At 36.6% G+C, this 24,393-nt stretch overlaps 1 protein-coding gene across 3 annotated transcripts in view; it reads right to left on the bottom strand.

The window, feature by feature from the left end:
• Positions 1 to 314: 314 nt before the first annotated feature.
• HERC2 (HECT and RLD domain containing E3 ubiquitin protein ligase 2) overlaps positions 315 to 24,393 on the bottom strand; it is a 112,982-nt gene continuing 88,903 nt past the window's right edge. For all 3 annotated transcript variants that reach the window (XM_086768949.1, XM_086768966.1, XM_086768957.1), the window contains 18 exons: positions 23,890 to 24,045; positions 23,630 to 23,745; positions 23,301 to 23,499; positions 22,170 to 22,384; positions 21,228 to 21,405; positions 19,391 to 19,552; positions 18,156 to 18,247; positions 17,127 to 17,266; positions 15,874 to 16,061; positions 15,010 to 15,207; positions 13,046 to 13,129; positions 6,834 to 6,975; positions 5,868 to 6,062; positions 5,649 to 5,761; positions 4,558 to 4,748; positions 2,684 to 2,789; positions 1,923 to 2,135; positions 315 to 1,317 (listed from right to left, as the gene is read on the bottom strand). In XM_086768949.1, coding sequence (XP_086625075.1) covers positions 1,045 to 1,317; positions 1,923 to 2,135; positions 2,684 to 2,789; positions 4,558 to 4,748; positions 5,649 to 5,761; positions 5,868 to 6,062; positions 6,834 to 6,975; positions 13,046 to 13,129; positions 15,010 to 15,207; positions 15,874 to 16,061; positions 17,127 to 17,266; positions 18,156 to 18,247; positions 19,391 to 19,552; positions 21,228 to 21,405; positions 22,170 to 22,384; positions 23,301 to 23,499; positions 23,630 to 23,745; positions 23,890 to 24,045 — 2,961 coding nt within the window. In that variant the 3' untranslated portion in view covers positions 315 to 1,044. The remainder of the gene's footprint in view (positions 1,318 to 1,922; positions 2,136 to 2,683; positions 2,790 to 4,557; positions 4,749 to 5,648; positions 5,762 to 5,867; positions 6,063 to 6,833; positions 6,976 to 13,045; positions 13,130 to 15,009; positions 15,208 to 15,873; positions 16,062 to 17,126; positions 17,267 to 18,155; positions 18,248 to 19,390; positions 19,553 to 21,227; positions 21,406 to 22,169; positions 22,385 to 23,300; positions 23,500 to 23,629; positions 23,746 to 23,889; positions 24,046 to 24,393) is intronic.

The raw sequence follows: 24,393 nt of genomic DNA, 5'->3' as shown, positions 1-24,393 counted from the left end.
CCCTTATGTTTCTCAAAAGCACTTTTTTTCCTAGATGTCCAAGAACAAATTTACCATTACTGACAACAGCAGCATTGGGAACAACTGCATAAATGAAGTGTACCTAATCACTACCACTAACGCTTCGTGTAGACCTGCTCTGAGTTTACTGTAGCTTGTGTTCTATCTATGGGAATGCACCTACTGTATTGGGGGAGCAGCACCAGCAACATTTGGTCAACAGCTGTAAACTGCAGAAACTTTTCTTTGTAGAGCTACCACAACGTTCATCCCATGTAACAGCTGCATTACGATTAAAAACCCCACATTCTACCTTTTTTTGTGGCAGAACTTTTATTTGGAGGGAAATTATAACTTTTGCATTTACATGGCACAAAGTATATACAGTACACTTTCCATGATAAGAATTATGATGCTGTTCACAGAAAGGTATCAAATTTGAGATAAATAATGCATAAGCTAAAATATACAAACCAGGGGTGGAGGTGAAACTATTGGCCATTTTTATTATCTATAGAAGAATTTCAAGGAATAATGTTAATTCAATGTTCAAAAAATTTTAACAAACTTCTAGTAAAGTTAATTGAAATATTTATAATACTATTCAGTTGCTGCACAGTAATTCCAATATACAATCAAGAAGATGCACAGAACACAACACTTAATATGAAAAAACCTATTGCACCCACAATTTAAAGGTTTCACTGCCTTTTGGATGCTGCACTACCATATTTATATAAACATTTACAACACTTCAGTAAACACAAAGGTTCTAAATGTAGTGCAGCATTATGGGGGACCACTTTCAGCTCTTAAAATAAATGTTAAATGCCCATATACTGTGCCATTTATTCTAAGCTGATGGTTTAAGCTGTAACTCTTAATTCCTACTGTGAGTAGCAAACACACTTTCCCCATATTCAGAGGATTACCATCCCTCTGACTACATACTCTATACTCTGAGACATAAACTGTCCTTGGCTTCATTGTCATTTTGGCATTTTGCCTCAGTGCTTGTGACAACTATCCCTTATATTACTTTTTTTAGTGTCCTGTTAAGTAGTCCTGTGTAGAATCTGAAGCAAAAGAATCTGCATCTTCATTATCAGAATCATCACTACTGTCATCAGCCGCTGGCTCTCCTGTCAGTGCTATCCGGGCATAATCATCAGTGTCTATAGACTTGCAGAAGTGAATGGCATACTTCAGTTTTTCCTCTAGTACTTGCTTACAGGAATACCTGGGCAGCTTCAGGAGAAAAAAGCAAGTGTACGACTCAGGAAGGAAGTGGTCTGGAGGATTGTATTTATCCAATACCTGTTGAAAACAAAAAGCATAATATTTTTGATTCACTGCCCAACCACAAATAAATATCAAAATAATCCTTGACAATTTTTTTAATAGCATGTTAGATTTGTGATTCTGATGCTGAAGTTTCTTACAAGAACAATGAAAAGACCAAATTCCTTTTCCCCTACGCTAAGTAAATAACTTTAAAAAGACATATATGAGCTTTTTTGCTTATGAATATGTGGCTGGGAACAATCTAAAAAAGATTGTATTACTTCAGCAAATACCAAAATATGATTTGAAGTTTGTGGGATTTTTTAATTTAGCCGAAATCATTACTGAGCTGAATGAAATGCTAAATAAATGCCAGCAAAACCAGGTGATGACTGACAGTGGAAAACTATCAAAATCCAGAGAAGCAAATGGCTGGGAAATGAAAATAATATCCGCTTGCCCAAGTCAAGAGAGAAAAATACTTACACACATTGTAGGTCTCTGTTGCACTGTCAAATCTACAATGTAATGCTGCATAAACAGTTTAATGAAATCAGCCTCTTCTCTTGTTATGCTACTACTTCTTCACTACCAGTTTTTTAAAATAAAACCCCCACCGCCCATCCCACCCCTCCTACCTGAATAACAAAGTCCCTCCCTCTGAAGTCTGCAATAGTCCTGGGCAGTCTTGTTCTGCCCCACACAAAACGCAGGAAGAGAGAGCGTTCTGTGTTGGAGAAGGACTCCATCACTTCCCAGAACCACTGTACCAAGGAAGCAGTTGGTTCAATGCCTTTGTAAGTCGCTACAGATTTCAGAAGGTGAAGTGGAATATCTGGGCTTCCACATACCTGAAAAATAAAATGTAGCGATAAGGCTACAAAAGTCTGATCAAATCAATTACAGGTGATTTGTTCCCTCCATTCCTTCAAAATATTTAATCAGCTTTTACACTGACAAAATGAACATTCAAATATTTGAAGTGCTATGCATAGTCTCCTATTACAATAATACTAAATGTACATCTTCCCATCAGGGGACAATAATGAATCTTCTTTCATATTCCTGAATCACAAAGAATTAAGCATTTTACTTGGGACAAATATCTCCAATTCACCTCCTAGGTCCCTGTTTCATGGGGTTTTTTTTTTGTTTTGTTTGTTTCTTCCAGAAATAATTTATTACATCACTGCTCAGGCTATATCAAAATAACTTTGTTGCACCAGGAGCTCAATACAACATTTTCTAGTCTTTCCTTGGACAAAATGTTTGCAATCACAGAGCGACCATTGTAAATAGTATTTAATGTGGGTTTTGGCCCACATTACTTTTGTAAGATGTAAGTGAAGAACCTGACTGCAAGTTAGTCTGACAGAGGTAGCAAAGCAGAAATTGATACCATAGTTTCCAGTTCATATCCTGTAAAGAGCGAAAGTAGAGGAACTGGAACAACACGGGCCATCCCCTCACGAACTGCTGCAACTTGTTCATCAAATTCATGAAGTCTGCAGAGACAGATTTTCAGAGTTTATGTGAATGACATTTCTAGCAATTACTGTAATATCAAAGAAACTTTAACTATTCTCCTCAAGTCTCCAGCTATGTGCCAAGGAACATTAATAAACATTTATCACACAAGATACTTGACTTATACCAGTTTCTACACCAATTCATATTGCACAGCAAGCTCAGTAAGGAGAGATACATCCCAATGTTTAGGATAGTTTATTTCCAGCATTATTCATGTGATGTGCTTGGCAAGAACAAACCAATACTCCATTTGGAAAAAACACGCTCTTGGAAAAAGAACAGCTGTGCTTTGAAACTCTGCCCTTAAACATTCCCAGCACTAGACAGACATTACAGTGAAAGAAAAATGGGTCTGAACTAAAACATGATGCCTGAGGACAGGAGGAGTTGTATTTCAAGACAGGCACAGATAAGTCTAACACTTTGCTGCTCCTGCTGCCACTCATGATTTGTGTTTTGCCTTTTTTTTTTTATTCCTGTCAAATAATTTACAAGATGTTTTACAGAGCTCTCCAAAGTAGAGATCTGCATCATTGACAAGTCCTGTCCTCAAGCTTGTCATCACCAAAATAAACAAAGATGTCAGGCCAAACTTGCTCATATGCATCCGCTTTTTCACATGGATTCTATTCAGGTGCTAGTTTTTCTCTCAAGGGCTTCACACAATTAAAAAACTTGATATTCAATCTAAACATTTAAATGTTTCTCCCAAAAGACTTTTAACTGTAAAATGCTTTAGAATTACTTGTGACCTTTGAGGATAGCCAGAATCAGCAAGAGAACAAAACCATTTCTTCAGAGGAATGTAACATTTTATATAGACATATCATTTATCCTTTCCAAATGAAATTCCTCTCTACTGTCAAAAATAGGTTTAAGTATTTGTTCATAACCATTTATAGAAAATAAACAAAGACTGTAATTCAGTAGTTGTTGGCAGACACTATAATGACAAACTAATAAGTATATAGTGATGATACAGTCATGCTCAAGCACTCTCTAAAACAGTTAACTATGGTGAAGAGAATAAAAACAACTATGAACCAGTCCAAACTACCTAAATTTCCATAGTTCAACAGGCCCACTGCTTCACATAACAAGATGCCTACGGTTGCTTCTTAGATGTAATGGTCTAGATTAGCTATCTAGATACTTAGGTAACCAAAGGCCTGTCTTCTTAAATACTGAACAATTATTTCCCAGTGATTTGAGTCCAATGGGCAGCTGTTGGCAGCTGTGGGTGAATTTACTTGTCTGCACACAGGTGACAAACAGGGGCTGAACATTTTGTTTTCTGCATTACAGCTTAGTTAATAAAACAGTACAAAATCATCTGGGACTTCTCCTGACTGCAACTGATATGAAAAACTGTGCCGAGCAGTAGTACTAAATCTAAGCTCTTCACAGAGAACAATGAAGCCTACTACTTTATCGCATAGGAAGAACTAGACGGATGGGGCATTTCTCCACCTGTAAAACATGCTGCCAAAATTGCTCTGTCAGGACAGCTATTAAAATCTAGAGCGATACCTGCTAGTTTATTTTGTTTCCTAAAAGTTAAGTTTAATATTTTCTCCTTTGAGACACTAAAAGAAACCAGAAAATCAACACTGTAATCGCATGAAAATATTAAAATACTTGTACATAAGAGGTTAATGTAGTATATTGTTTAAAAGCTTTTACGCATTTTTTAAAAGAAAATGCTTATTCGTGTCAATACTTTGAATGATTTATTCAACAAACCTGTAGTTTATTGCCAGCCTCACATATTCAGCTCTATTATCCAGGGTAATATGGGTGTACTTGGAACTCAATTGAATATCTTGACCACTTGCATTAGGCACAGTGAACGGGAGGCTCATAGCTTCAAACTCTTCCGAAGTAGCTTCATTATCTCGAATGTACATAAGCCCAGGAATAAAATCTTTATCAACCTTTTGAAAATAACAAGTCCAAGTAAAAGTCAGTTTACTAGCACTATAAAACAGAGTCTCTTGCATACCAAAAGCAGAGCATCATGTGTCATCTATCAAAAGCATAGTCAAATGTCTGACCATAACCCATCTAATTGAATTTCAAAGCCATCAAATGTCTCAGTATTTTACACAAAATTTCACTGTGCTAGGATGTGGGAGGGTGCATGTGTTCTAGATTTCAATCCTTTTGGAGAGCATTTGCCATGAAAATGTATAAGAAAATGGATTTAAAGCTTAAAAATATAATAATGTCTACAAAGTCCAATGCTGGTTTTGGTACAAAAGGAAACCCCTTACTGACAAATAAGTAGCTCAATGCTTTGACCGTAAGTACATTTCTACATTATAGTATTTGAGAAGGAACTCTTCTTTGTAATGAAGGCTTAACTCTTACTCCACATTTACTGCCCTCAGTGAACAGAAATTCAAAGTTTATGATGTTTAGTATGCGGGCACAAACTAAACAGTAGTAGTTTGAACTAATTTTCTTTTACATTAGAACACTGTAGGCACATGCACTCAATCAGTTACGGCATCTTGGCACAACAGACGGCAACAGCTACAGAAAGGTGTACTGGAAAGTAGTATTTCAACAATAAACATTTGTCTAGTCAAATCCGTGAGAAGATTTAAGAATGCTCTACAATTCAAACAGTTTATTTAACTACTTTTGAACAACTTAAATTAACAGTTTTAACAGTGAATACAAGTCATCCTTATATACTGGTTCAAAACATAAAAGGTCAGTCAAAATAACAAGTATATAGAAACTAGGGAATCCAATCACTGGAGAAAAAAATGTGGCAGAGTCTGCTTGTCTTCTGTAAGTTATATCCTACTCAGAAACTTCATACTTACCTCACTAAGATCAGCAATTGTTAGGTTCATGCCTGCAAGCTGCTTCCATACTGGCTCAGCCAGGTTGAGGCTCAGAGGGCTGCCAGTCCGGATAGCAATGCCCAAAAGTACACCTGCAAGTTTCAACATAATATTTTTAATTTTTTTTTTTTTTGTTCGATTCTCAATATTCTGATCATGTAATGCAAGTAGAATGTCACAATGTTGCTACAAAATTACCAAGAAAACGAAACATGTTCATATGCAAGAGTGACTTGGCAGCAGGATTTAATAGGAAACAATCTCTGTTTGCTCCAGATTCATCTCTTCCATTTGGTGTCACAATTAACAGAGGGGTCAGCCCGTTCTGAAGCTCCTCACACATTTCTGCTATTGATTCACTATAACCTCCACCACAATCGTCCACAGATTCACCTTGAAGAAGAAAAAAAGGCTCAAAATTAAATGTTCTTTCAAAAATAAATGAAGTATTGAAATAAACTTTATTTCATTCCAGAGGGATGACTAAGTAAACAAAAGTTTACTAAAAGGTACACTGTCATATCTGTTCATATGAAAACTCTTTATGTTTTGCTTTATATTTGGATATTTCCAGTTCATTGTAAATTGCATTATTTAGAAGATTATACAACCTATCACAGTGTCAAAAATACTATTTTGCCAGAATGTAACTTTTTTTGTGTTATACACTAATCAAAATAAAACACAGTAGAGGTAGAAAAAGAAACTCAAAGCAACACGATTCCTAAGTGACATTTTAGAGAAGATACATTTTATATGTCTTATATACAGTAGATTCAATGGCTCTTCAACCTAAAGTATTAAAAAGCTCAAAGTAGTCTGAGAATTGTGAAAACAATTCTACCAATAAAACGAGCTAGCCAGGATTATTTACCAATTGAGACAGCTGAAAAACAGGTTTAGGTTTTACAGAATGTTTGTTGTAAGCAGAAGAGCTGCCCCTGAAATTGGATGGGAATTACAGACACATTTCCACTAATCTTGAAGTTTTGTATAAAATCATATTTTTACTTCCTAACGTTTTAAGCGCCTTCCTCTGCCTACACACACACATTGTTTGCCTATATCCCTTCCTTTCTTCCTTCAGGTCCTCCAGAAAAGTAAAACTGAAAAAACCTGCAAAATTAAGTGCAAAATAGGTGGTGGGGTGGAGAATCCTCTTACCAACAAACTTGACTTTCCAAACACGATGAGGAAGCAGAAGGCTATCAGGGCTAAAGGAACTCATTTTAGCACACATCTGTCCAAACACTGACTTTGTACCATCAGGCCCGGCCAGTCCTCCTTTACTCCTAGAACGTTTCACCTATTGAGTAAGCACATTATAAAAGTCACTGTAAGAATATATTTCAGCTGGCATCGCTGTGCAGATCAGACCGTAAATTTAATGTATATAAAATACTAATGTGTTGATGAAACATTCAGAGGTCCACAGTGTATCTTGTATATATGTGACATATACAGAAGAACCACCAAATTTAAAATTACAGCACTACGTTATATTTCAATACCATCTAATATCCATCTCTAGATATACATATCCCAGACTCCTATTACACATCCCAAATCTCTCCAGGAGGATGAAAGCACTTCAAATCACAGGCTATTAGGAGCCCAGAACTATTTCAGAATCACATTATGGTCAAGGTCAGAAGAGACCTCTGGAGGTCATCTGGTCCAACTCTCCTGCTCAAGCACGGCCACCAAGAGCCAGCTGCCCAGCAGCATGTCCAGACAGACGGCTTTCAAATATCTCTGAGGACAGAAACTCCCCAGCCTGGACAACCTGTGCCACTACTTGGTCCACCCTCACAGTGAAAAAACTTTTCCCGATGGTCACAGGGAAACTCCTGTGTTTCAGTTTGTGCCCACTGCCTCTAGGGCTGTCACTAGGCCCCACTGAAAAGAGCCTGGCTCCTTCTTCTTCAGACCTTCCCTTCAGGTATGCAAAAATATACATTAATGAGATGTCCCCTGAGCTTTCTCTTCTCCAGTCTAAACAGCCCCAGCTCTCTTAGCCTTTCTTCAGAGGAGAGATGTTCCAGTCCCTTAATCAACTCCATGGTCCTTCACTGGACTCTCTCCAGTATGTCCATGTCTCTCTTGTACTGAGGAGACCAGAACTAGACACAGTACTCCAAGTGTGGCCTCACCAGCGCTGAGTAGAGGGGAAGGATCACCTCCCTTGACTTGCTGGCAATACTCCTCCTAATGCAGCCCAGGACACCCATTAACCTTCTTTGGTGGGGAAGGCACATTGCTTGGTTATGTTCAACGTGGTGCTCATCAGGACCACCACCACCAGGTTCTTTTCTGCAAAGTTGCTTTCCAGCTAGATTAACCCCAGCATATCTTAGTGCCTGGGGTTGTTCCTGCCCAGGTGCAGGACTTCACAATACTCCTTGTTGAACTTCATAAGGTTCCTGTCAGCCCATTTCTCCAGCCTATCAAGGTCCCTCTGAATAGTATCATGACCCTCTGGTGTATCAACCACTCCTCCCAGTTTTGCATCACGAGCAAACTTGCCAAGATTATCACAGAATCACTGAACAGTTTGGGCTGGAAGGGACCTTAAAGATAATCTAGTTCAAATCCCCTTGCCCCTTCCACTAGACTAGGCTGCACTCCGCCTCAACATCTAGATCATTAATGAAGACGTTGACTGGGACTGGACCCAGTATTGACCCCTGGGGTACACCATCACGGGTCTCCAATTAGACTTCAGGCCACTGATCACCACCACCCTCCGGACCCAGATGTTCAGTCAGTTTTCAACCCATCTCACAGTCTGCTCATCCAGCCCATACTTTTGTCAGGTTGTTTCTGATATAAAAATAGGACATACCTAAACATTAAGGACAAAGCCTTATTGTTTCCAGGATAGGCTGCACTACAACTTCTGCCATAGGTCCTCTGTGACACAGCTGTTTAACTGCCAGTGATTACTACGATTACCACTATTTATAAGCACTGCAAATTCCAGCACCTCTGTATCAGAATAAGTTTTTCTTCTGTTAAGAAATTAAGAAACTAATGCTTAGATTGGCACAAACATGAAAAACAGTGTATGGTTATCTAGATGCTTCCACTACATATACTGAACTGGTCTGAAAATGCTGAGAAATTTGGATGCCCAAGAAGTTTTAAGCTCAGAAATCACTGAGTCTTGTCTTAAAAAGAGAAAACTGAGTAGAAGGTCCATGAAAAGAGTAGTTAATTCACTGTTTTTTCAAACCTTAGACCTGAAATACAAATTAATCAACTGAAAATAAAAAGGCAAGCAATCCTGCCTGAACTGAGTAAGATGGCATGCACATTTGCTATTATACATTTAATTTAGTGTTTATTCACCAGCAACGCAGAATTTTCATTTAATCTGATCATTCAGATGCAGGAACAGCTAAAATTTGACTTTTAACAAAGCAATGCAAGAACGTCATGAAGGATTATTGGCATTTCTGTCAGCACGTTAATATATTGCTTGCTGACAGAAACACACACATTAGAATCTATTAGGTTATTAGCAAAGAGTAAAAACACTTCACTGAAAAATGGCAAAAATTCATACAAATATGTTCAGGCCACAATCCACCACAGGCATTTCAGCTTTTTATTGTAGAGGTCTGGAGCACAGCATCTTGCTCATGTTTCCAAATCATCCCCTTTAGAGACATAATAAGTATCCTGTGAAATCTATTTGGCTGAATAGGCTGAATAGGGTCAGATGGAACCCTCATATAATACACATCTTATTAAACACAGATTATGCGGCATCTCAAGTTTTTAAAACACAGTTCCAGCCTTCTTGCTGCTGAGATAACTTTTTAGCATAAAACAAGTTAAAATGTTGATTAGAGTCCAAGAAGGAATTGCCTAAAACAGTCTGCCATCAGAAGATAATCAGCTTATGGAAAAACAATTTTTCTTGGACCAGAGAGAAATGCAGCAGCTCAAAAGCAGCAGGCAGTGACGTGTGGAAGGCTCAAGTTCAAGAACTTGCCTCAGTGAATAATCATTTATTGTGAGCAGAACCATTGCAACAAAGGGAGAGAGGCACTCAAGTCAATCTGTAATCTGGTAAAAGCATTCTGAATTGAAGATGACCAAATTTTAAGTTCTTTCTCTGTATCTGAAGAGCAAAACTTTGTATTTGTCTCAAGCAGCCTGAGAGTATCCACCAAAATACTGCCCATCCTCTGGGACTCTCTCCAACCCACCAGAACTTGGGAGAAATGCAGCACATAAAGCCGCGCACTCAGACTAATAAATAAAGTTTACAAAAAGATCACAGCTTATTAGTTGGAATCAGCTAAGAAAGTGAAATATGTACTGTTAACATAGAAGACTGATCTTTGAAGAAAACAAACACAATTCAAGGATATGTCATGAAATCAATTTCCAGAAGAGATAGAGAACTATCAATGTGCTAATTAGAAGAGCACAGTCTCACCTGTACCTTGAGGTTTCGGTTATCTATGCTCAATCTGAAATGCTATAGAAAAAATACACTATAAAAAGATGAGGAGTAGAGAAATACTATTCTACACAAGCAGACAGGAAAAGCTTAGCCTGATCAGTGCAGGAAAATGAAGGCTGTCATGAAATGAGTGTTCGTTGAAAGCACATGTGATAAGGGGAAGACAGTAACCAGGAAGGAGGAATGTTATTTAAACTGAAGTATAACACACAAAAGAGAACAAATAATTCATTCTTTGATATGCTATGCTTACTTTAAGATCAGATCATTTGTAATCATCACGCTAGTGAGATCCTTAACCCACACTTAATAAGGAGCCCTAGTGAGGGGGAAAAAACTGCTTATAAAGTGAGATTTCATATATCCGTAAGTATGACACTCTTCCCATGACAGTAGAAAACACTGAACCAGGAGATCCTTTGCAATATTATATTCCTGAAAGTAGGCACTCTCCTTAATAATTGAAATTTGTTTCCCTTTTAAGAGGACGGAATTCCTTTCAACTGCTGTGATAATCTCTTTAATCTAAAGGCAAGATATGATTTAAGAGCATTATGAATGCGTCTGCTATTAGGCCATAACACACTTTCCATTTGACCACCACATGAGCTACAATGGTACTTAAACATTAGGTAAATCTGATCTGCTCATAAGAAGGTCAGAAAGTGAAGTCAAGCACTGGAGCCCTGACTTAGACACGTAACTGTTAGTTCACTTTCTGGCTCAGTCTTCGACTGCTTCTATTACACTTTTCCAGAACAAGGGCTAGATGCTGTTTTGGAACATTTCACTTGATGGTCACTCTTCAAAAGTAATACAGATCAAACTGCACAAAGCTTGGTTTCTTCTGCCCTACACAGTCCTCCAACAGCATCCCAAACTGTCTCTGTGTATTCAAGTTCACCCTCATGCTACAACTCAAAGCATAAAATATCTACCCTCAATTTTACGCTATGGAAATACCAGGCTGGTACTTGGGTGAGCTGCAGTACAGCCACGGTATTTCACACACCCTGAGCAAGAAAACTACGTAAAACTGCTATGTCCTACTCTCACAAGGCTCCCAGCAGAAAAGTTCCAGGGTCAAGCAGTATGTAAGGTGCATGTTATCTACTCTAAAGGAACCTAGTTCTTGTAAAATTTGTCCTGAGGAGAAGGGAATGGTGTTTGGCTTGCTTTTGCGCCACAAGTTAGACAGCTACTACGCCCAGTTCTGGTACTTCCAAAGAAACCACTGAACAACAAGGTAACCTGAGGAAATATTTTTTTTTTTTAAAGTCAGTATCTGGAAAACAACTTTAAATTAAAAATTCATCTGTTTATTTTATACAAAGGAAGATGTTGAAGTGAATTGACTGTACCATATAATATATAAACTGTAAGAAGAGTCTTCTGAAAGCAAAGAGATCTTAAAGTGTAGCTGCAGTTAAACTCACAATTGCAAATAAGATGAAAATTTTAAAAATTGACAATTAGTTGTTTGAGACTATGTAAAGCAGCTTTGAATCTTCAATTAAATATTATAAAGGATCAAACAGTTTACGAAGCCACATTCTCTGTAAAAGCTAACACAAGAAATTGTGACCTGAGCTTGGTACTGTGTAAGCAGGTCAGATTATAAGCATCGTCTTTTTTAGCCTTCACTTGGCTAAATCTAGGACAGACTTGTGCTATGGCAATATTTCATTTCCCCCAGAAGCTATGAAGAAGGGAAGCCACGCAGCTACCAGGTCTTTTCTAGAGTTCAAGACAGACTCAAGTAACAAACTGGAACACAAGAGAAAGTCTACCTTAATTAACTAACTCAACAGTAGAAGGACACTAGGAAATGAGCCCAAAACCTACTCACTAGTTTCCTGCTTAAAGTTAAAAACTTGCACTGCTTTACTGGACTTTCTGAATTCACACACACACACAAAAACACTGACAAAATTTCTGGCATGTTCTTCAGCTTCAACTTCAACTTCCCAAATAATAAATAATAAACTAAAACAACACATTTTAACCACATAACATAAGAACAAGAAATTTTAAGTGCCCACAGAAAATGACAGAGGAGTAGAAACAGGATCCAGTCGCAACAGAATGTACTTCTGTTCACTATGAGAAAACTAATCAGTCAATATTTTCACAATTTCTCCACTCTAACCTTACAAAGAGTAGGTTTCCTTATTTTTTACAATATGTATAAAAAAAAGAAAATCGGCACTAAAGGAAGGAAATACATGAGGACTCTGTAAGACCAAGCTTCAGCCCATTTAAATGAAAACAATGTTTTATTATTCTATGTTACTGAAATATCTATGGAAAAAAGACATATCTGGCCTAAGGCACAACATTACATTTTCTAACGTCAATGATAAGGAAAAAAGCCTTTTTGTATCAAAGGGTTCTGCAATCAATATGACCACACATGATGATCAGCAAAGGACAAGAGTTTATCAGCCTGATTTTTAATTATATCAAGAGTTTGGTTTTTTTTTCTTGCCTTTTTTTTTTCCCCTTCATGTTCTCGATTATGAAAGCAACAGATGAATCTGACCCTTCAGAAAGGTAAGGAAGGCATCAGAATCACGACTTTCTTATCTAACACAGCGAGTTTTAATAAAGCGGTCCTTTGTCAAGCAGGACATACTTTGCTCATTAGAGTCTAAATCATTCACTTAATATTTCACCAAGTGTCCCCTTCCCCCCATGCAACTACAGTCTGAATGAAAATATACTGAAAACAAAATGAATGGTCCTTGTCGAAATAACTTTTTCACTGTTTGATTCTCAGATAAAAATTCAGTTCTTCAGTACTCAAACACCAAACAGCTGAAGCAAAGGGACTTGACAATTTTATATCACTGTGGGCTAAACATACAGACACTAAAATCAAAACTTCAGCTTAAGATACCTGTATTCTGTTGAGCTCTACAACTGGCCCATGCTGACGATCTCTCACCATAGTTGCTTGCACAACTTTTCTGAAAGCTGCCTCCTAAAAAAGGAAAACATAAAAAAAATTAAATGGTGGCAAAATCGCAATCAAATAAGAAAGCTGTACATGTTTCAAAGATAAACATATACTTAGTTCAACTCAGGAAAAAAAGACTCTCCAGCAGAACTGAGAAATTGATCCTGCAATACTATCCTTCAGCAATTTCCTTCTGAGTACATCACAAAACACTAGAAAAGGCATAAAACCTCTGAGTTGTAGAAGAAATTGAAACAATCATCAAATACTTTGAAATACTAAAAATAAACAAAGGCAACTGAAGATAAAGCTGTATTAAAGATGATAGTTAAGGATTATGTTATCTGTGCTAATACAATTCAAGTTTGAAACAGTCAGGGTACTGAAAAAGTAAAGAAAAAAGTCTCTCCTGTATCACTCAAAACGATGGCTTGAAAGGTTGTACGGCACCCAGATTCAGTTATTACTAAGCAATCAACGTGTTGCTCAGTGCAGGTATAAATTAGTTTATACCAGAATAATATACCTATATGGAGAATAATTAATGTCAGAGAAGAACAATCAAAAAAGCTAAAGATTATATTATCTCTCTATGGAAAGGAACAAATAAACAACAGATAAAAATTAAAAAATAAAATCTTCATGCAAATTCAAGTATCTGAGGTTCCCTCACTAAATATTTGGATCAAGTTTTACACTCTCAGTTTCAAGTAAGCTTTAAAAAGATTTTTAAGTCTTTAGAATCTCTGAAGGTAAGCCTGACTTACATGCCTAGAAGTGAACATGGCATCACAAGTTCTCGTGGCTATGTTGAATGCTTTTGACATAAAATATGCCTGCTATCACTTTTTATCTTATATCTGAAGCCTTTCTGTAACTGTTCTGCAGACTCGAAATAAATTATGTGGAATGTGTCTCCTGCACACCTGTTCCTATACTTAAGGTTATACACCTAAAGACTCCCTATTAATAGCACTAACATATACAGGTATCATGAACAGAATAGCTAGGATTTCCCTTTCCCTTTTTTCCAATTTAGGTTTTGATGAAAATGCGCAGTCTTCTCTTGGTCTGTGAAGCATGTATTCTGTTGGAATGCTCTTCAACTACACAATTTTACTGGAGTATAGAGAAAGAGACCTTGAGACAATACCTGCTAAGGAGTCAGGCCATGAGTCTTATTTAAGGACATAGAACAGCACTGCAGAGGGAAACTTAACTGGTTCTCTTTTCAAGTATATCTCCCAGCAGATTTTGTCTGTTTATATAAGGTTATCAGTTTTTGTTAGACAAGTTACTACGACAGTGAGAAAATTCAGATCCAAAACTGATGATCCTACTGAAGGCAAGTCATGTTTTTAAAGGCTTTCCATATCTGAAATTCTGAGTAAGTGTTGTAGTCTTGAAGTATTATAAGTATCTAGATTTCCTCATGACTGACTTTACTTACAACTATAAAAATCCACTTTCTTTACCTATTTGAGACTGAACTCCTAGGTACTCCGTCTTCACTTTCAGCTCAGCCTAAAACAAGTTTGTACCTGCACAGATCTTTGGATCAACTAGTATATCACCCGATCATGACAACTGAAATATAAGGAGCAGACAATGGCCATTTCATACCTATCTTACAGTTTTTTACAGGATAGCATCTCCTGAATAATCTAGAAGAATTCAGCTATACTACAAACTGAAGATTTACGGTGTAAAGTTATTTTCACAATCAACACACAAAAGCACTATAATGAAGAACAGAAGTTTGCCATAATCAGAATGCAATTATTTTATATACAACTCACAGAACAAGTTGAGATACATAGTTCTATTTTCTTCCAAAACAAGTTTAAACAGTACATTTAACTTAGAGTTACAAATCAGTCCCTTAAAAACATTTTTATAAATACCTTTCCCTGTGATATCAGTATTCCCCGTAATGTGTCAAACCCAACTGAGGGTCCTTGGCCAGTTTCATCAAGTCTCCCTTCAAGATCAAACATTGGAATGCAAGGACAGAAGAGTTCAGAAATGTGATGCAACAGAAGCAGCCTGTTTCTCAATGAAATAATGGGAATTTCCTGCAGGTGATTGTACTCCATAGGAACCTATGATAAGGCAATGATATTCAAGTGTAATTTAGAATTATTACGTATTTTATTACACAGAACAACAATTTGTAAGATTCCTAATTAAATATGTATTAGAAATTCAGATATTCACATGTTCACAATGATAAAACTTAATACATGGAGTTCAGTTGTTTATAAAAGATACTAATAGCATCCCCCTAAACTGAAACAAGTATTAGAAACATGACAGTTCAACTACTGTTGCTATTCCATATTTTACAATTCTCTTTACCCATAAACAGATACAATTTACATCCTGTCATCACTAGACCCAAATATTATAACTGAAAGAAAGAATATTCAAAAAACAATCTTCTCAACATAAAGCAAGCAATGAACTCCTTTGGAAGGCAAAAGATTTTCACAGCTGGAATAAAGAATTAAAATTCCTGCCAATTTGCAAACTGAGTTACTGTTCTGCATTGGATTAACAACTGAATGAAGAGGTTTTCTCACCTCAGAAAACTGGAATCCTTCTTTGGAAATACGGAAGTAAAACTAAGTAACTGGCTCAAACTCAAAGCCAAATCAAACCATACTGAGCTTATGCATGGATTTAGAACGCAAATACGTCTACTGAAAGATCAGCAATAAGCATACTAAGTACGTTAAAATCTGAACGCAATAAGGCAAAAATATTACCTGTGTAGGGAGCTTGCCAGCATTAGCAGGTTTACTGGTTGACCAAGCTAAAGTATGTGCTGAGCCACAGGCTACTCTGTTGATCTTTTTACCCTGCAGTGCCGCAACCAAGCGTGGTCTTTGGATGGCGTTAGTTGTTCCATCTCCAAGCTGCCCTTCATCATTATCTCCCCATGTATACACTTCCCCTAAACCAATAAAAATAATTAATTGTTCTGAAACTAAGGTAGAAGCTTTTTGCCTTATTAGCATTTATAAGTCATTTAACCGAGTGAGGCCTTGGACTGTAATCAAGATTTCTAGGACTGATGGCCATCCTGAAATCCACTATCTAGTGCAGATAAATACTGAATGACACAGGTCCATGTCGAGCAGCTAGTATAAGATGAATTTATTTCCTCATAGTTTGTATAACTTAAAAATTCTGTTCCAGAACTGGAGGAAATGGTAGAGCAGAAGAATAATACCAGATACACCAGAAACAGCTTCTATTGGATAGTTTCATAGCCAAAAAAGCTGATATTTAAAAAATAATTAGAAAATGGTTAACATTTTGTATGAGACAAAAGAAAAGATCCTACAATAGGTTTTATCACTAGAGAGGACATTGAAATGGGTGTTTACTGTTGCAAGATAATTGGAAATGACTTTTAAAATAGCAACCTTGTTTCTGAGCATTCATTTTCTGCAGCTATATTCTACTTCACTAGCACCTATAAAACACTCAGTTATTGTGCAGACTTGTTAATTAAATGTGAGAATGAGTTTGCTACAAAGAATATTCAGTATCTCAATCTGCTCTGTAAGAAGCAATATTGTTTGTGCAGTGCTTCACTTAGCAAGTTAAACACCTCAGCAGGATCAGACAACCCTGTAAAAAAAAAAAAAAAAAAAACAAAAAAAAAAAACAAAAAAAACCCACAGCCAAATCCGTTCACTCTAGTGCTGGACCAATCTGTAATTACTTTTAGAGCTCTATAGTTTTCTTTGACCATCAGCATTTATGAAACTTAAACTCTTTATTTTTTATTAATTTAAAACCTTCAGTTGGTTTTATGTGATCATTGAAAATTAATGACATGTTTCCTGCTCAAGAAATATGCAATATCTGCAAACACAAAATACATCCATGCACACAGAGGACCAGCATTTTTAGCAAGGACAACCTGCCAACAGCTGACTAAAAAAATAAAGTTCAGGTTTTTTTCTCAAATTCAGTACTGAGAACTAAGTAAATTATCTGATATTTATACCATCTTCAGTGCAGCAAACACAGTGTAAAGACCCAGTAGCAATTGCAATGACTTTCTTTCCTTGCAGTCCCTGGACTTGTCGTGGTCTTCTAACATGGTCATCAGATCCATGGCCTAATCGATGATAATCTCCTTTGCCCCTGCACAGAGAAGGTAAAATATTTCAGAACTTAATTTTAATTGTGGAAAAAGAGAAATGACAGACTGTGTTTGATATTTGGTCTGTAGATGTATTTATAAACAGTACAATACCAAAACATTCTCCAAATAGTCAACATTAATAATCTCTAGCTCGTATGACATGGATGTGATTCTGCTGATATACAAAAGTTCTTAAACCTCCAATATGCTGTGCCTATTTATTCTGTGTATGTCCTTATACCACTTTTGCAAGGGGTTGTTTGGTTTTTTCCTCTTAAAAGGATCAAGTATTAGAAGCATTCATCTACAAAAACAGTATATTTACTGACCTCATACACTGGAACTTTGTACAGTTTAAGGATATCTCTAACGCCATGCAAATAAAGGGGCAGAAGGATGTTGTGAAGGTATTTTATTTAGTCTTTTTAAACACTTACATCTAGTAGTTCAGACTACAAGACTTGCAACGGCATAGGAAGAACAAAACAGTGAACTCAAAATAAATTCTCAGACTACGGCCACCAAAAGCTAGACACAATTTTGAGAATATATGAGAAAATTATTTATGCTATCATGTTCCAACCTGCATGTCACTTCAGGGTTATATTTCTAATGACCTCCCTGGAACTTCTGCATCTTGCAGTGATCAATGCCTGAAGTACATCTCTGTGCTTAAGTCTTCAAATCAAAATACTTTGATTTTCTCTCAAACAGCACTATAAAATGTTCCCCAAAGTAGCAGATCTTATTACTAATCAAGACAGAGGAATTCAAAAAAGCTTTTGATGGGAGGAACGAAATCAAAACAGTGAAGGCAGTATAACAATAATACCCATTGCAGATAAGGTTACCTTAACACTGTCAAAATAACTAACACAAAATACTTACCACGTATATACTGCTCCAGATTTGGTAAGAGCCACAGAAAATTGTGACCCACATTCTACTTTAACCACTCCAAGGCCTGTGAGGGAATCAATCTAGGAAAAGAACATAAAATTAAATCAAATTTAATTAAGGAGGCTACAGTTTCATAGACTGCACTGTCTTAATTAAAATATAATGTGCAAGTGTGTAAGTGTCTATATGTGTATTTATAAACTAAAATATGTATATAGATCAGTCAGCAGAATTCTACTCCTTTCATCTTTCTACCATTTACTACTTAAACATCAAAAAGGTGGTAAGATTTGGCAAACTGTTGAAAACCTCTAGTACATTTCACTAATAGTTACTCAGAAATTGCTTCTTATTAGAAATGGTATGGCTCTGTCTCCAAATACTCAACATTAATCATCCCTAGCTCATATGACATGGATGTGATTCTATAGAAAGAGTAAAAATATTTAAACCTCGAGTAGACTCTTTCTCTTTTGTCTGTGTAGATCCTTATGCCACTTTACCAGCAATCCTATGGGACTGATGAAACATAAACAAGCTATTTTCATATTGTGTTACATCTTGAAATACAAAACTGTTACATGGGACAGGCTGGTAGACTTTGTCCATTTGGAGACAGAATGGGGACATCTGTAGCCAGGTAATAAAGTGTGATTCTGGACCAAGAAGCTAAAATCCACTGCGCATAGATATACACAGTGACACCCACATACCTTTCTCAAACATAAACAATGTTCATCTTCATAACAAGTGCTGTAATTCAAATTAGATGGCTACACGGATTTCATTTGTAACATACAAAGAAATTGCAAGTTCACCATTCATTCACATGAAGGGTTTAATATAAAGTAAGATTACTTTTCAATACATTGATACCCCTTTCTGGAATGAAGTTAGGACTTCAGCAGTATTATGGACATTTATTAACACAAGGAAACATGAAGATTGCTTGGCAAAATCTATTGTTTTGACAGGAACCAAAACTGAAAAATATTGCTAGAACTAGCAATGTTCTCCAAAGAAAAAGCCTTCAAGTGCAACTTTAACAGTTAGCACAAAATTTAAAGACTCGCCACTGTAGCCTACAAAGTTTGTTCTTAACAATCAGAAGAATCCGGATGTACCAGGATGGGTGGAAGTTTGCACATATTGACAAATCTCTCTTCAGCATTTCCCATCAACATCATGGTTTCTAAAATAATGAAAAAATTACATCCAAATACCTTCATTGGTACTTTACAGCCATCACTGCCTCCTCTCCCAAGTTTTCCATAATCTCCATCACCCCAGGACCAGACTGTATCATCATCAGTAAGGCACAATGTCTGTGCATCTCCGCTGCCACAGGCTATGTCAATCACACGGTAGCCCTGTAGAGCTTCCACCTGTAAAGAAGTCACCCATTTTGTTCACAATAGAAGACTCAGTTATTTAGTTTCAGAAAAGATAACAAATCCGACTTGGAGAGGTGCTCCACTGGAAATATAAGTGTGAACACCACAGGAACAAGCAAATAAAAGCACATCAAAGGGCTTTGCTCTTTTCAAACCAGCAAAATGAAAACTAACTATGTATTTTAAATACTGGATTATTCTTTTAACTGGTGGACTAGCTAATTTTTTTTTACCTAAAGAGTCAGGCAAAACAATTCCTACAAAACACATAAGGTTATCAAAGACTATATTCCATTTAGACAATTTCAGGTTCTCTGAGTACTGTATATAGTAAGGAAGAGCCTTATTTTCAAATACTCTTATTAGTTCACAGTTTTCTAGCATTTGCATCATAATCTGAATTTAATCAACATCTTTTGAAATTCTGCCATCTAGTGATGAAGTATGGGATTTCGATTCACAAAGTAAAAGGATGGTGATCCACATATATTGCATCCTTCCCCATCCTCAACCCTGTTTGAAATAGATTATAGGTAGTGCAATCCATCATCCAAAGGAGCATGGAACTTCACATACTTCATCTACAAATTATTTATTTTTATACTAACCAAGAAATGGAGTGGGGGAAAGACATATAAAGATGTACAGGAAATGTGAGTAGACCTTTGTTTTTGGGGGGCAGGAGAACAAGAACATCTGATACAGGTGATAAGGTCCCAAAGTGGACTAAGAACGCATATCTCACCCCACAAATTCAAGCAATAAAAAAGTTAGTGCTTGCATAAATAGAAATATATGCATAGAGTTATGAATAAAACAGACAAACTAACATTCAGTTTAATTCAATTAATGTAATCTTATTCTTTGCTGTATTTTCAGCAAGAGAACACAGATAGCAAAATGAACTCTCACCTCAAAGGCAGGGTAGCGTTCTTAATACTACTTTCTAACTTAAAGCTCTTACAATCTCGTTCACAGGAGTATGACAGTCTGAATTACAACTCATCAGCTAATCAGTATACTCGTTCTTCCTACATTCAATACTGTCCAAGTTCCCAGATTTAACACTTCAGAATGAAATGGAAATAGCTATCATCTTCATCAAGAATTGCTTAACTCAAATTTCTTTAGCAAACAGCAATTAAATACTTCATAATTACTTAGGTTAAATTCTTATTAACTTAGTATATACTTCAGCAATAGCTCAGTATTCAGTCATGAGAATTAAAGGTATAATTACTATGTCAGGAAAAGAAGCAGTTTGCGCGTGACTAAGTGGCTATCACTGTTATCACTGGTATACTTTCCCATAAACAATGAGAGGATACAGTAGACAAGGAGCTCACTTGTTATTTTCAGTGCAAACTACTCCTGTGAAGAGGTGGAATTTACTTACTGGGGGACAAGGTGTTTGATTTGGGATTTTCTTTAACTCTTCTATAAAATAAATCCCTTATTAGCTGTTTTGTAACCTCTAGCAAAGTTTTGCAGCTCCACTTACACTTTATTCTTCCAACCCATTCCTGTTTTCTAAAGCAACTGTTCAATTCTTAGACATACATGCCAACATTTTGCTCTTTCAGTCTTTATATGCAAAAATGCAAAAGTTATGAATCAGAAGGTAAGAACTGGACTAAAACTGTATAGAATTCCAGAGGTTTCTTACCAGTTTAGGTTTTAGTTGGTCCTCACTATCTCCATGTCCAAGGCGCCCATATCTCCCTTTTCCCCATGTAAAGAGGTCTCCTGCAGCTGTAATACATGCGCTGTGTGCTCCCCCAGCAGCAATGTCAACCACTTCTATACCTCTCAGAGATTCAATTACACGAGGACGATCACAAGGGCTGAAATGAAAATACTTGTCTTGACAAAAATTTTAGAACAGATCATTCACATTCACCAATGTATGGAGAGAGGTTTTTAAAATTAGTAGAAGGACACCAAAAATAACTGAGTATTTGCTTTTGCTCCAGTTTAATATCCTAAAGATTTATGCTTAATCAGTAATGCAGAAATATTTTTAGAGGCCTATAAAATCTAGAAGTATTTTACCGTATGTCATACTACAGCATTACAGGTAAGCTGAAACTACAAAACCACTTCCATTAAAACCTAGTCAAAGCCAAGTATTTACCCTGAAAAATCAGTCCAATTCAAGACAACTGACAAAATTTCTAGCATAAAATGTACTAGTGCCACCCATGGACTGCAGCGTTCCTTTTTCTTTTTGGATGAGAACGTTGTTATCTCTAATACAACACAACTTCTCCTTTAAAGTACGCAACAATGAATGTGGATATCAGAAGCAGAACGGCAGTTTTGCTCCCTAAAGCATCTTGAAGTTCCACATACCTACAAGACAGATCCCAAAGGACAGCCACTGTACTTTAGCATCCACAGATGTGTTAGAACACAGTATTTAGCTACAAAAATCAGACTAACTGTTTATCTGAAATATACTTTGTGGTTCTCCAATTCAAAAATATACATTTCCACATCACTACTCAACACTGACTTCTACATACAGGCAGTACTCATACAATACTTCAAATGTATCACATTAACACATTAACAGTTTTAAAAACCAGCATTTCAAAGTGTTACTTACCTTCGGTTTCCATGACCAAGTTTACCATCTTCTGCTTCACCCCAAGAATAAACTTCTCCCTCTGAAGACAACGCCAAACAGTGCTTTCCTCCAGAATTCACCGCAACTTTCTTTATAAACACATGTTGAATGGATTCCAGTAAAGTTGGAGTAGAAACTGACTCTGTTCCTCCAATTCCAAGCCTACCACCTGCTCCGTATCCAGTGGCATACAGCTTTAAAGTGAAGAACAAAATTTAATTTTGTTTGCCTCTTGAAAAACATTCACTAGAGCTGTAGAGAAGAACTCTTAATGAATGTATACTAGAACACATTTTCTAGTTAAAGGAAAGCCTGAAAAAAAAAACGTTTCTTACATGCCTGTATATATACACCTCCTTCTTGAAAATAAATATTTTGAAATATTTCACCAAAAAAGTGAAGATATGGTTACATCAAAGTCAATAGGAACTCTCACTGACTTAATGGATTTCATTTTAAATCCTGAGACTGATTTTATAGACGTATCAAGAAACGACAGCTTTGTATGATAACATTACAAAATTATCTATCACCTGTAGGTCTCTTTCAAGCAGCGCTATTCTAGTTTTCTTTCTTAGATATGTATATCTTTAGATATACATATCTAAACGCAGCTGCTTCTTCCCCTCACACTCCATAAATACAGTTTTAAGTACTGCTTTTCACTCTATTTTTGTCTACCTGAAAGTAATTTCTCCCAACAGAATGATGTCAAGCAACATCATTAATCTGTTGCTTGTCCTTCTGTGAATCACTAACAAGGATGATACTGACTGCTGAGGACAGAATCATTACAGTATCTCACTAGATGAATGTAACTGTTACACAAAGCTCTAGCTAAAATTCTCAATCACATCCTTAACACAATGCTGCCATCTGTACCAAAATAAAGACTTTTTCAAATTGCTGAACTTGTTTTTTTTCTCCTATACTTTACACTAAACCTCTGCATGGTGCTCCTTTTCACTCAGGATGTAAGCATTTGCAAATTAGATTAGATAATAATAAAATTGTGCTATGCGCATTATTTTTTATTTAGCCAAATCCATTCTCATTGAGGATGAAATTTTTCAAAGGACTCTAACAAACAATCATTTGTTGTATCCTTACTTTCCCATCAGCAGTCACTGCAAACAGAGTCTGTTCACCACCAATTAACTGCACCGGTCTAAGGGTAGCAAGAGCTTCACATGGAGTTGGGACTTTGACTTTTGCCCCTTCAATCCCACCAAGTTGTCCTCTGTGATTATGACCCCAACCATAAATAGTTCCACTACCTCCAGCTGAAAGTGTCCAATCATCAGGTCGTCTGCAGAAAATGCAAAACAAAAGAAAAAATTTAAAAGAGCTTTTAAGAAGTCACCAAAAAAAGGGCAGTTTATCATTGTACAACAATGAAGCATCACAAGACCAAACCAATGACATTTGAAAGAAATAACCTATTCATCCACTGGACAAGCTGCTCATCCTGTTCTCTCTTAAAGACATCATGGCACTCATGAAGAACATCCATATTTTCATTATCTGCCATTAATTCTCGGATTTTTTTTGCCACCTGAAAAATATTTTGCATTAAACAACATTATTCAAATTATCAATGATTCATACCACACCTGGCATAAAATACTGCAAACTCTGTATCTTATTAAGTCAAACATTCAATACATGACATGAAGCATTTAAAATATTCTGGCAGTACCTCATCAAGGAAAAGGCGAGGTAATGGTGTCCTTTTATCAAGAGCCACAGCAACCCTGGATGCCATACAGTATCTCCTGAACCAGGCCCACTTGTGCGTCTCTGCACAGCAAGGGAGAGTGTCCAACTCTAGATCACAAGCAAGAGCCACAAGCACCTGCAAACGATCAAAAAATATTTCAGAGATGTATCAAAAACGTGCTATAAAAAGTAATATGCATTTGATGTAGTTGAACAGCTCATAGACCAGTAGTGCCTGAACACAGTCTCAAAGACATGTAAAGTGCAAGGGATATTAAAAGTCATCTTCAGTACCCTCACTGATGGGGCAGCATCAAGCTCTCATACAGTTATGTACCTAATTTCCTCTTGCAATTCAAAAATTTTCACAAATCCCCTCTGAAAAATACTCCTAGATTAATTAACTTTTTATATCAAATACCACGTGCTGAACTTTTCACCTTACATTTCTAAACTAAGTTACCTTCCTACAATCAATTTTCAA

Source organism: Chlamydotis macqueenii, chromosome 1, assembly GCF_036417535.1.
Source record: "Chlamydotis macqueenii isolate bChlMac1 chromosome 1, bChlMac1.mat, whole genome shotgun sequence".
Taxonomy (NCBI): Eukaryota; Metazoa; Chordata; class Aves; order Otidiformes; family Otididae; genus Chlamydotis; species Chlamydotis macqueenii.
The sequence above is the reverse complement of the archived record's forward strand: the minus strand, read 5'-3'. Positions and strand labels throughout refer to the sequence as shown.